Raw genomic sequence first — 13,116 nt, forward strand, 5'->3', positions numbered from 1 at the left:
GACTTCTGGCTTCGCGCCGGCTTCCGTTTTCTGCATTCCAACACCTTGGCATACGCCGGCGTTAGAACGTTTCGGACACTTTATTGCTGTTTTTCTTAACAGTATTCAAGCCGCTGTAGACATTTTTCACTATCTTTCCTCAAGCGATAGCAACCACACAAGCGCCACAGTTTTCGATAATTTCTTAATTTTAAATTTCAGTTTAATTTTGGAGCGCTTGATATTTGTCTAGAATGTTTCGTAATTTATTTATTTTCTTGTCCTGACTAATGGTATTCTAGTGGAAAAGATTCATCGCGAACGAGGTCTTTCGCAACAATTCAATAGTATCAAGCATATCGAGTTACCAGCAGAATTTGGTTCCTCCGTTATTTGCTGTAACAATTTAAAAAAAACATAAATATTTAAATACAATTAAATACAATTTTTAAAAAAACACAATATATATATATATATATTGTGGAAATCTGATGTTTTTTTTATAAGCAATTGCTTTTTTAATATTTATGACCTGAGAAAATTGTTACAGCAAATAACGGAGCAAATAAAAACCAATTACTTACAAACTATAGGTTTCCATAATACGCCTATATTCAATAAAATTGAACAACCTCGCTAACAAATGGAGAACACTTCCGCTGAATCGAGTTTACTTCGATTGCATCGAGTTTATTTAGCAGAAAATTCCGCAGTCCCCGTACATCTATAGTACATGCGAACATCTTCTGCTGAACGCATTTATTCGCCGCACAAGAATCAAAGGGAAAAGGGGAGCACGGCAGAGTGATAGTCGCGTACTCGTTTGACATCTGACAAACGAAACTGACGTGAAAGGTACGGGTCGGATTAAAGCAATCACGAGCACGCGTACAAAGAGTAGTATTGTGGCCAGTGGATACGCCACTGTGAAGTGGAAGCATGATTGCTGTATGTATGAAAGGGATCGAGGAGAAGTTGGGGAGGAGAGGGAGGGAGAGGGGTGCCACTGGAGCCGCGTGAGAAACGCTGCATACTTACGCGAACCACCCACGTGTCATAACTGAATGCGGATCGTGATACGCTTTTCCTGCATTCAGTACGCCTTTGCGATTCCGTGTCCTCGAGCCAGAACGCTCCGAGCGTGTCCGTCGCGAAATTGAAGCGTGGAATCTCCGGGAATTAGGTTCGTCCGTTACGCGAGACTTTGACGACTGATCGGGACGATTTTTCCGCGTTACACAATACTAGAATCATGTGCGAGGAATACTTCTTGCGCATCACTATAATGTTAAAATATTTCTATTGCTGCAGCAAAATTTAGTTAATTAGAAAATTTATATAATATTGTAGATGTTGATTACATTTAATAGAAAATTCAGGTTAAAATTTGGGAAATCTATTTTCAAATATTTTCATATTTTTAGTGAAAACGCTTCAACACTGTCTATACCAAAAAATAAACTGAATGAATTTGAAAATCCCTGTCCGTTCCGCCATAACAAGTTATATGTCCTAAATATGTATGCAATGTATTACCTTCTGCCTCAGTGTGCATTTAAACTATTTTTACTCCAAAAAAAAAAATATCAAAAGGAATTTAAAGCCTTCACAAATGCAGTTACCGAGCCCACATTTCGAAATCTTTATTCACCTCTCCAAAAATAATTCCAAAGACCGTCCCCAATATCGCGAATGCCTAAAGGCACCAACTAAAACGACTCGAAAGAAAGAACGGTCGCAGAAAAACGACCGGCGAATCAATTAGGCGTTGAAGTAGGTGTTAGCTATGGGATTTAGCGCCCTTGCGAGCCGCGTGCATAATCGGTCCTCGACGTGTCGACAGCTTCGGCCGCCTCGTTTCACCGGGAGCATGACTCGGAGGAGAAATCGCGGCGACACGGCGCTCGTCACGTGGGAGATCTTGTCAACCGCGTTGACTACCGTATCACGGTGACTCACGTGTATGCAAGGAATGCGTTCGGCAATTTACCTGGCGGCGCGCGCGTCGGCGAGCGGCGAGCGGCGTCACAGAAGGCGTCACGAACGCGCGAGAACGTTTCTGGCCGAGTCGTCGCGCCGGGAATAATTCGCAAAATCAGCCTGTCATCGAATGCTGACCGTTGCTCTCGTTTGCTTTCAGCGCCGACCAGGCGAGGAACGGATTCACCCTGCTGGTCCACGGCGACTCTCCGGCCTGTCTGGAGTTCCTGGACAAGGTCCTGGCCCTTCTGAAGGTAACCCGACCGCCGACACAATCCCCGGCATCCGACAATAGCCGCTCCGGGTCCCTATTGAATCCCATCGATCCCGCGCGACTCGAGCGGAGACAATCACGGTTCTTGTTTGTGTTGCAGGACCGAGTGAGCGTTCCGCAAGCGTTGCTGCTGCAAACCTCCGTACCCGACGGTTCAACAGACTCCCAGTTACCTTTGAGCCGCGTCAAGGTGAGCGATAAATAATTAAATCCTTAAACGGCGTCCCCCGGCCCCTTCCGCCAACGATCATTGTTCCGTTCGGCCGCGTACGAGCGCATGATTCAGTGTTTTTCGAGAGTGCCTATGGCTTCTTTCTTGGTCCCCGTGGTGGCTGCTTCTGTGCGGAGCCAGTCGAGAGGAAACTCAGAAATGATTTCCTCCGAGGAAACGCTCCAGCTTCCGAGCTCTCCTCAACGACGTGGCTGCTTCAGAAGCGGCACTCTAATGTTTACACGGTATTCTGAAGCGTTCTCGATTCTGCTTTTCAGACGACCATCGTGGACCACGACGCGCTGTGCAAACACATTCCCAGGCGGGAAGAAAACCACGACCAGGCGCTGTGGATCGCGTTCTATAAGGTAATTGATGTCGCGTCAACCGTTCGCATTTGCATCCGTCGTTTCCTGTACTCGTGACGCGCGTCCTTCTGCGCGGACCTCCTCGTCGCGAGCATGTAAATCAGCGTTTCTTAGATTTGGGCCCTTCAACCGATGACTCTCCTCGCGATGGAGATCCTTGGATTCAATGTACGAGCGAGGATCTGCGAGGATCTCGAGGGATACGTCACGATTGCGTGTTGCTTTCTGATGAGAAAATTCATTGAACGCAAAGTTTGATAAAAAGTAGTCTGATTAATGATATAATGTAACTAGTTAGTTATTCTAAAGAATTATGAATTAGTTACAATTTAGTTATTTCTTTGTCCAACTCTGGTTTGGTGAAACGTTAGAAGAGTTTCTTGAGAATAACGCCAATTTTTGTGAATTATTAAATAATATTATATAATAGTTATTAATATTATATACGTTCATTTGATTAACCTTCGCTTATCAACTTTTTTAAATCACTTCCAAGCGCGATGAGTCCTTTTATTAACTCGCTATTTCTTTTTTTATCACCGTAAATTTCGTAATTAAAGGAGTAACTAAAACTCTATACAATTACATCTAATGATATTAATTTTATATTTATATTCATGCCATTCTTGTACCGTCTTCTTCTGCGAATTTCTACCGATCGTTTCACAAAAATCGGAATAAGAAGAACATAACCTTAACTAGACGATCGTATTGTGGCAAAAGTATTTGTTCGTGCCGCGAATTTACAATGATCGACAGCGCGGCGACGACGACGAGCACTCGGTGCAAAATTTTCAAGGCACTCCGGTTCTAACGAGCACGCAATTTATTTCAAAACAGATGACAAGTGAATCGAAGCCCGCGACAACAAATTGCTCGCGCGAAGAACGGTCGGCGTGACAGAGACGACCGGGGAATGTCCCGGCCGGTTGACCGAATGTCGTGACGGTGATTCGGCAGGTTCGATGAAAAATTACTATACCCGAGGCCCGGGCCTTAATAATTGTGTCGGCCGTCCCCCCTCGAAAATCGCGACGCAATCATTGGCGGGGAATTTATACGGCGACGGTGGCACTGACCGATGTTACCGATTTATCAACGGGCCGCTGTCAAAGGACACTGCGCGCGCGACATTGTCATTACTTTGGCGGATCGCCAAAAAGTATATCTTTCCCTGTAAATTGCAATTTTCGTTGAATTGAAAAATCAAACGTGACGTTTTTACCGTGACGATTGGATTTTCAGTTTCATTGTCCGATTTCGATGACGCAATGAGTAATTGTCTATTCTATGGTTCATTCGTTGATAAACATGCAGATACGTGTACTGTTGCAATTGTAAAATTGTCGTCCGATTTTCAATTTACAATTATATTATTATATCTTGTTCTTTCGAGTATGTGAAGTTGGAACAGTGTTCCGTGAGATTCAATTATCTATAAATCAGTAGTTGAGACAGGAAACCAGGTGCACTTTCTAAAAACAAAGTATAGTCAGTCTAGTATATCAAAAGCTTAGTACAAGTGTCATTCGTTTAATTCGTAGCAATGGTCAGTATTATTAAAGATGATCGGTCATGTAACACTAGAACTACAAAATCTTAAAAGTAACTACTGTATATTGTTTTATAATAATAACAACAACATTGTATTTATTTAAACTTTCTACGACTCTTATTACAATGTACATATTCCGAACAAGAAGTCTACGTAGACTTCTAAAGACCCTTTTATCATGACAGCAATTATAAAAGAAAAATTCAGAAACCAGTCATTTTGATTAATCTGATACTTCTAGCGTTAATAACGATATCCTCCGAGCGCTCGCATTTGATGATGTTAAACCAGATATGGTTCTATAAAAAATGAACTTTCTTTTAGAAACTAGATAATAAAAAGTGCAAATAAGGAAAGAATTTCGTATCGATCGAATCGAATCGGAGACTTTTCTAATGTCACCGATTAGACTTCCACCGGAGCAATTTCGTAGCGATCCCATCGCAAACAAAAATATCCGTGCCCCACCTCTCCGCGCGGTAATGGGGTTTTAATGGGTCCCGTTAAGGAGAAAAAAAAGCAGCGGACGCAGTGTATGTATCTCGATAGCGATTCGTTACGCTCCTCGTAATCTGCTCTCGCAGTTGGTAGACACGCGCGTCCGGCGGAATTGTCCGTCTCGATTCAATCGACCATTTTATTCGAGCCGATTTTGATCGTAAACGAGAAAGAAAGAAAAAAGAAACGGACAAAACAATTTTTCTTTCCTCCGCCTAGAGACCCGAGAGATCGATCTACTAAATTACTCGGTTCCTTTTTCGCCGTGAGACGTTTAATCGGTTAAAAGTCGTCGCGCAGCGTCGCGGATCGATCGATCGGGTTTTATCAGATCGGGACGCAATCTGAGTCCCGCAGAGCGCCATGTCAAATTGTCTTTCTGCTCTTGGGGCGCGCTGCTCGTTTTGTCGGACGACGGTAAAGAAAAAAAGCCGGCTCTGACCGTTACCGCGCGTCGTCGGGAATGGGAAAACGTCGGCGTGACTAATGCTATCGATTTATTGAAAAGCCGATAAGCCAATGGCGACCTTGCTGGCCGATACCCGCGCGCCCGCGCGTCCGCGGAAAATCGTTACAAGGAGAAAACCGGCGGCGTGTTCCATTCGGCCGGGCACCTTGGAAAATGTTTATAAATTATCGGCCGGTCGGCCGATGCTCGCCGAGATAGGCATTAACATAGTGCATCGCGGTTGCTCCGGCGAGCATGGGATTCTTCGGCAGAAAGTAAGGACTCCCACAGACGCCACTACTCGGCTACCTATTTCCACCAAGTATCCCCGGAACGAGGATTTACTATGCGTGAGCTGGTAACAAGCATTTATCTCCGCAAAGATCGTACGGTACTCCGCGCGACCGCCTTCGAAATTTCAAACTTTCTCGCCTGGCAAATTGTTCGGCTTTGTTGCAACTTCGCTAAGAAAAAAAAATGCGGAGTTACTTCGTAATTCTGACTGTCGTAAATCTAAATTGCATTGCCGCGGGTCACGTGTAGGAGAATTCGCGCCTTTATCGAGCCATTTCAGTAAAGGATAATGACGTCTTGCGATAATAAAGAACGTCTTGGAGTAATTATCTTTAAAAATTAGACAGCCGTTCTAAAAAGATAGCTGCTATAGTAAAAGGTGGAAGAATTTTTCGGCTCGTTTCGAGGCGAGCGTGGTCATTTGCGGTTGAACCGAAGGAGTTGCTTCGAAGCGAGGCAACAAACGGCCCCAGAGGATTAATTCTTCATCCCGACTGGCAACCGTAATTGATTTTTCTAATTGCCCCCCGATGATATATCATCGAGCCCGCCGGGTTCTTTTGGGAGCACTTACCGGACCACCCGAAGTTCACCGGCTAGAAATGCACTCGTTGAGAGTTATGAACGATCGCCGCTCATCGTCCGAGTTTGTGAGCTATCGCGACCCTCGAACCACTTTACGACAAGCGATACAGAACGAGCTCCGCGAATAGTCGGCCTCTGGCGATCGTAGATCCAACGATCGATCAATCTTCCGGATGATTTCGCGGAATTGAGACGTCAATCGATCCGTTGCATACTCGCGCTTAAGCGCCTCTTATCTATGATTCGACCGGTCGTTTCTTTCTTCTTCTTTTTTCTTTTTTTATTACTTCCGTGCTCCAGTTTCGTGGGTTCGTTGCACTGTTATGACAGATTGGCAACAATGATAGTGTTGCCGATGTTCGGTTGTCGGTAACTACGAGCTTCTTTCGCGAGCCTCGTTTTATTTCTGGCTGGATTCGATGTTCCGATTGAAGGATCAATTATTTGATAACTTCATCGTCGTATGTACCACGATAAGTGATTTATTAGTTTTGGAAATCATTTTGTAGAGTTTAGTATGGGAAATACGAGGTGTTCAAGATTTTCCGTCCCAGATTACGCCAACGTCTTCGACGTGGGCAAAAATATTTGACGAACGATTCGTGAATGATTTATTGCAACATACAAAAGTAGATTACTGATCTATATAAAATAAAAAGTTCGCTACTTTCTTCTCCTTTTTTGGTGAATTTTCATCGAATATCGTACATGTTTCCTTGAACTAGTCGAGAAGGTATAATTATCTTATTTAGCGAAGAACTCTATTAAACAGTTTCCCATGAACAAGTATGCGGCGCGAATGCTTAAAGCTGCTTTTTTTCTAAGTCCCAGCGCCAAGGTGCTAAGAATAGAGCAACCCGGAAAGATAACATTTGACATTTCGCGGAGAACTGTAAAACCATTTGAAAAGTGGGCCCGTTGACAGGTAACGCCAATTAGTCAGTGTAGAAGCATTCCTCTATATTCCACCATGGATGATTCCATGTGATTGGAATTTCGATCGACCGAGAATGCACCATAATAAGCAAATCGAACCGACTGGTAGCTAAGGTGTGTCTGTCCTGCATTCTGCGTACTCGTGTCGATACCGTGCCGCGTATTTCAATAGCCTGTTCTGTCTATTCATCTGTCTCTCGTCTAAAAAAAATCTCGCATACTTTCCCATCAGCCCTTTTACATTCTTAGAGTATTTTCAACCTACACATAGTTTTATATTTTAAACAATATTTCGTACTTTGACGCGTTTCATGGAACGACCATCTTCGTAAAAGCAGAGCAAATAGAATATAATGATTACTGGCCATGTATGAATCGTATACTTAACTCGTTGCGCTGATGACTAGCGCGTCTTCGTCCTTAATATTTTTATAATTAATACGAGATCATTTATATAACCATGTATGTCTTCGTTTATTTTATTTCTATTTAGAAGGAATCTGTAACATTTAGTAAATTACGTACTTTTCACCATTAGTCTAAAGGATTAACTACGTAATTTTCGGCAGGTAAATAAAATAAATCACTGTTACATAAGAAACAATAGATACCAAGACTAATAATATTTCCAGAAACCTGTCACAATCATCGTCGATTGTATAGGTGCGAAAATGGTCCACCGTCGACGGATTGAAAGCATAGAATCGATTAAGAATAGTTAAGTACAATTCTCAGCATCGGCAACTCTCTCCCAGAAATAATTGCCGCAAGGTCACAATAAAGCACCGTAGAAACCATAGAAGCATTTCGTCGAACCGAAAGAACGCCGCTCGTGAAACGGAAATTGTAGTCGAAGCGTCCGCTAACTCGCTCGCAGATTAACTTTCGCAATCGCAGTCCGACTAATGGCGTGATTTCCGTTTTCCCCAGGAGTACGACAGCCTGATGACAGAGTGGCAGGCGGCGGGTCGCCGACTGGCCCTGGAGATGTCCGAGCTGAAGGAATGCAGCAGCCTCTCGGGCGCGTTGACGCCTCTCGGCCGGTTGCTGACGGACCCTACCTTGAGACGAACATCCCGGGACGCCGAGGAGGCGATCTCCTCTCTGGAGGAGCGCGCGTCGCCGCTTCTACACCTCGAGCACGTTAGGTTAGCACCACACGACCGTAACTCCTGGAAGCTAGAAAGTCCACGAAGATAGCCGCCGCCGCCGGCGTTGGCGACCAGTCTCGCGGCCGATACATTATCGAACGTTATTGTCATCTCGGGGTTCCCCGGGTGAATTCACCTAGGATCCGCTTTAATTATCGCGACACGGGTTCTCGCCCGGCGATCTCTCCCGGCGATAAACTAGCCTGTTCGTCTATTAATTTCACCGGGGGAAAACAAAAAATAGCGGAGGCGTTCAAAGGCGAGTCGCCGACGATGACTCGCCGATTTCCGGCGAGACACCCTGTCAGAGATTCGCCGGAGAGTGCTCGAAGACAGTTCGGCTGAAAGAGGACACCTATGCGTCTCGCCTGTGTGGAAGTCTCTTTGTGCGGTTAGGTCTATTTTATAGAAGAGCCGCGCGCCGAGCCGTGCGAGCGACTACGAGCCGAGCGGAGCGTACGCTTTACACGAGTAATCGGCCGGTAGATTCTCGGCGGCGCATAGCTGGCCCCGAAGGACATTTTAATGCGAAGATAACGTCCGGCGGCGTGTTAGTCAGCGCCCACTCGGTGCCTTATGTGCCTTATGCGCCGAGCCGCGGACTATCGCGAGTTAGGGTTCGATGTTTCGTTGCCGATAAGACGCAACAAGAATTCCTAACGGTGCGCCGAGCCGCGAACCCGCGATCATGGTTCCTTTTTATCTTTCCAGATTGTCGGTGAAACGGGCACGGGGACTGGTCGAGGAGGTCGGGAACGCCGCCACCAGGCTCGAATCCTCCTTCGAAACCAGACGAGCCACTATACGCAACCTCGCCGTCCTGAGAAGCATCGAGGACCAGGCGCATGAGGTAAGTCCCCTCTGAACCTCGTTGATTTTCACTGTTAATGATTTCGGGTCTTTGGAGTGACAGTGAGCTGGACTCTGGTACACACCTCTGGAGTACTCGAGAAGCGATTAGGGTAGACGAGATGCAGAACTGTTTCGTCGATAGAATACGTTTGCTAGAGTTCTGAGATCTGCGCTCTATTTAAGGAGATTCTTGCTCTTTTGATTTGTTTCTATGCATTGCTTTCACATCGTAGAATAACTTATTAAACATTACTATTTTATCTAAGGATCTAGTTACTTATGGGGCTCAGGGTCTATAAAAATGATTTATTTGATAGCTTACGAAGATAAACCGCGTATCTTGCAGGGCTAGCTACTGCATGCACAGATAGGGAAACTTTTCTTTATCTCTATTCATTCATCATCCGAAGATGTGGGGATCAATGCTCATAAAAGTGATTTATTTGATGGCTTACCAGAAAAGAACATTTTCAAGTTTCAACCTTCTACCGTATAAGAAACAATCAGAAAACAGTCTTCGCCTAATTTCCTTAATTAAATCACGTTTGTGAAACCAGAGAAAAATGGCGACGTTTGTGTGCAATCTCTGGTTGCGAAAGATGAAGGCCGCGAGCGAATCCTCTATTCAGCGACACAGTCCTAAATCCTTTGAAGATCGTGAACACGTGCGATTGCCGGTACAACGAATGAGGCGATTGATAACAGGGACACGATCGCGAACGGTGCCGTTTACCTTATCGGAGGCAAGAGCACGTGTTATTCGTCGTCGTCCCCATTGATTTTCCCGCCTCGTCACCGTCCGTGTTCGGACGGTCGACGATTTATCGCGAATTCACGGTACATCGATTGCGAGCATTAACATTTTTCCGTCGGCGGACCTGTTCGCCGTACCGGCTGTCAGGAGGTCCTCGCGCGGAAGTGCGAAACCCGATCCTCCTTCCGCGATCCTGGACCGAACGATTCCCACAATACGCCGCGCGCGGCTCGTCGGACCGTTTACCGACACCGGCGATATGTTGTATTATCGATTAGCTCCGGCCATGTGTAAAATCTCCCCCGCGAACGACTTTATGGGAACTTGGCCTGATACTCCTGGATACTGCGCCGGCCTCTTCGGTATCCCACCGGTTCACTTCCGTTTTGCAATCCGAGCGTGAATTCTCCTCTATCCTTCGATATTTTTTGAAAATATTACTCCGCTAGCTATGAGATCCTGTGTCATTTCCTGGAATTAATTTTGTAGAATCATAGAACTTAAGAAAACTTTTACAGTTACGCATCAATAGAGATTGTAGGTTAAGTGTACTATAAGAAATTATTTAATTGACTGCTCTTGTACAATTTTTTTTAGCCTTTTGGTACGCAATCAGGTGCTGTCTAGTTGACAAAATCTTTATTCCTCATTGTCGTGAATTTTAGTAGAAAATCCAGGACAATTAATGTACGATTTTGTTGTATAAATCCACAGCTTTGAAACAGAAACTACAAGTATATACTTCCTACATGACTCTGTTGCAGTGCGTGCTCTAATGAAAAATTCATTCTATCATTTCCTAAAAAAGCACCTTACCTTTCATTTTTTAAATGTCATGAATAAAACACCTTTTGGTGCTGCTTTAGGAAATGCAACTGCACCTATTATTCCATTTTACTTACAAAATTGATACAAACACGAATATACATCATATACTTAAAGACATTCGATAAGGAGAAGAAATCGGTCATAGCTACACCAGTATCACTTTAATCACTGTCATAAGTCGAATCATGCTGGACCTACCATAAACTGACTCATTTTGGGCACAAGCTACCAGGAGCTAGGAAAGTCGCAAGAGAGTCGATCAGGGGGAACAAGAACCAGGGGACGAGAGCATGGGACGACATGCTCGATGACTCCTCGCAAACGAGGCCGAACATCGGCTCGAGGTCGCCGAGGATGCCAGAAACGAGGTTGGCGAGGCCGCTGACTCCTCGGCTGCCCGTGGAAAAGCCTGTGGAACAAAACGAGACACCGTCTTCACCGGAGTCTCTCGATCGATCCGGTATCGTTACACACACCGGGTGTCCCTTGATCGGGAACCGGCCAGCCGTGCGATTTTCGAAGTGAAAGTCCGACTTGAGCTCTCTCGTCGATTCTCAACAACGAACCCTTTGTCTATCCGCTTTCGGGACCGGCCGAAGGGGATGCCACGGAATCGGAGGTACCTCCGTCAACGCGGTTGTGTAAGTGACTTTCCGATGAAAGCTGCAGATTGGCTGACTCGGTCAGGTTGTTGATTCCGTTCGGAAACGATGGCTAATTGGTTCGTTCGATATATTTGCATTAGGTAATCGTTCGAGGTACTCGCGGCGGAACGAGGATGCTGCGTTCTGTCGCTTGTTTGATTAGCAGGCTACGAACATGATAAGTCTTTAAAGAGTTTATAAACTCTATTGCTTTATGCTCATTTTATCTAGATTTTATAACGAATGAATATGTTTATTAAAAACATAGAAACATCGAATACAAATGGATTTCTTAATGTTAACTAGATTCATTCAACACAACAGATTTATTAACATACATCTCGATACAAACGGATCCGTGGACAAAAATTATGTCATAAATCTTGCACTTTCTTCCTTCCATAAATTGTCCGACTTTCTTAAAACAATTTACAGTACCTGCAGCGTTTACCTCGCGCAATCGTTCCCGGACAGTTAAAATTACCATCCAACAGATCGATTCTGAAGATTCGGACGCCGTCCGTCCAAATTAACAGCGAACGGGACTTGAATGGCGCTATTTACATCCGAAAGCAATTTTATTAAATCAGCTCGGGTATTTGTGTAACACGCGATTGTCAGAACGCTGGTTACATAAATTCGATCGTGGTAATCCACGGTGCTTGTTCCGACAGCAACAATGCCAGGCCTCGTCACCGTCGTTTAATCGGCAGGCGATGTCCGCAGCGTTATTCGCAGCGGCCGATTGTATTATGCTAATTAAACGTGTAATCAGTTTGTCGTACACACCGCGTGCACAACGGGAGACGCGCGTGGCTCAGCACGGTTTCGCACGTACGCGCGACACACGTGACAACTCCGTTTCAGGCCGGAAACACGTGGTCGTACGTGATGCAATCGTGACGGCGCGACGGTGCACGTCCTCGGATCCTCGTGCGCCAAGCACCGGCATTTAGCGGCCACGTGCTGCGACCTGGACATCTGACGTAACGGCGGCACTACTTTCAACAAAGTCTTATTTTTTAAAATCACTCCACGGACGGTAAATTAACGGGACAACATTCATTGGCCGAACAGAAATTTTCGAACGCATGAGATAAGAAACGTCGGTAGAGTTTATTAATAACTGTTCTTATTCACAATTTCACAAAAATTTATATTACTTTGGAAGAAATATTATCATGCAATCTTGTAAACTCTAGAGTATTTTTTATGCTATAATGCAATGTTTAATTATTTGTTACACTTTAATACAATGCTTTACAATGATTTAATTATTCTCCTTATCGTAATGCTATTTTTCATTATTTCTTTCACTATGATGCAATGTTTTCTTATTTTTCACACCGCTATACAATTTTTCATATTTTACGCTGCGTTGCAATCTTGTATTCGTTCTTATTTCACTTCGCATTCACGCCGACGGTACTCGTACATTTATTACGCGATAAAGAATCGTCCGCAATTGCCGGCAACTATTATTGACACCGAAAAGAATTTGATTCCCGTTATAATTTTAGTATAATTGCAACGGCGGGGCTCATGCGTGAAAAGTTGGCTGAACTTCTTGGAAACGGGACGGACATAAACGCCGCCGTAGAATTCCTGTGGAAGGATTCGCACGTTCGTAATTTGCGCCGAGGTTCGGTTAATATCGAACATTTTAAGAAAGTTCCTGACCCTCTAATGACACCGCTACCCACGTGAGCGGTTCTGTTTAAAGTTTCCCATCACTTTCTTGTAACTTTCATCGTGCGCC

At 44.7% G+C, this 13,116-nt stretch overlaps 1 protein-coding gene across 5 annotated transcripts in view; it reads left to right on the top strand.

Annotated features, from left to right (window-relative positions):
- Positions 1-13,116, top strand: part of LOC144473601 (uncharacterized) — a 505,151-nt gene that overhangs the window by 361,778 nt on the left and 130,257 nt on the right. For all 5 annotated transcript variants that reach the window (XM_078187617.1, XM_078187615.1, XM_078187616.1 and 2 more), the window contains 5 exons: positions 2,120-2,213; positions 2,334-2,423; positions 2,723-2,812; positions 8,059-8,276; positions 8,991-9,129. In XM_078187617.1, coding sequence (XP_078043743.1) covers positions 2,120-2,213; positions 2,334-2,423; positions 2,723-2,812; positions 8,059-8,276; positions 8,991-9,129 — 631 coding nt within the window. The remainder of the gene's footprint in view (positions 1-2,119; positions 2,214-2,333; positions 2,424-2,722; positions 2,813-8,058; positions 8,277-8,990; positions 9,130-13,116) is intronic.

This window comes from Augochlora pura, chromosome 7 (assembly GCF_028453695.1).
Source record: "Augochlora pura isolate Apur16 chromosome 7, APUR_v2.2.1, whole genome shotgun sequence".
Taxonomy (NCBI): Eukaryota; Metazoa; Arthropoda; class Insecta; order Hymenoptera; family Halictidae; genus Augochlora; species Augochlora pura.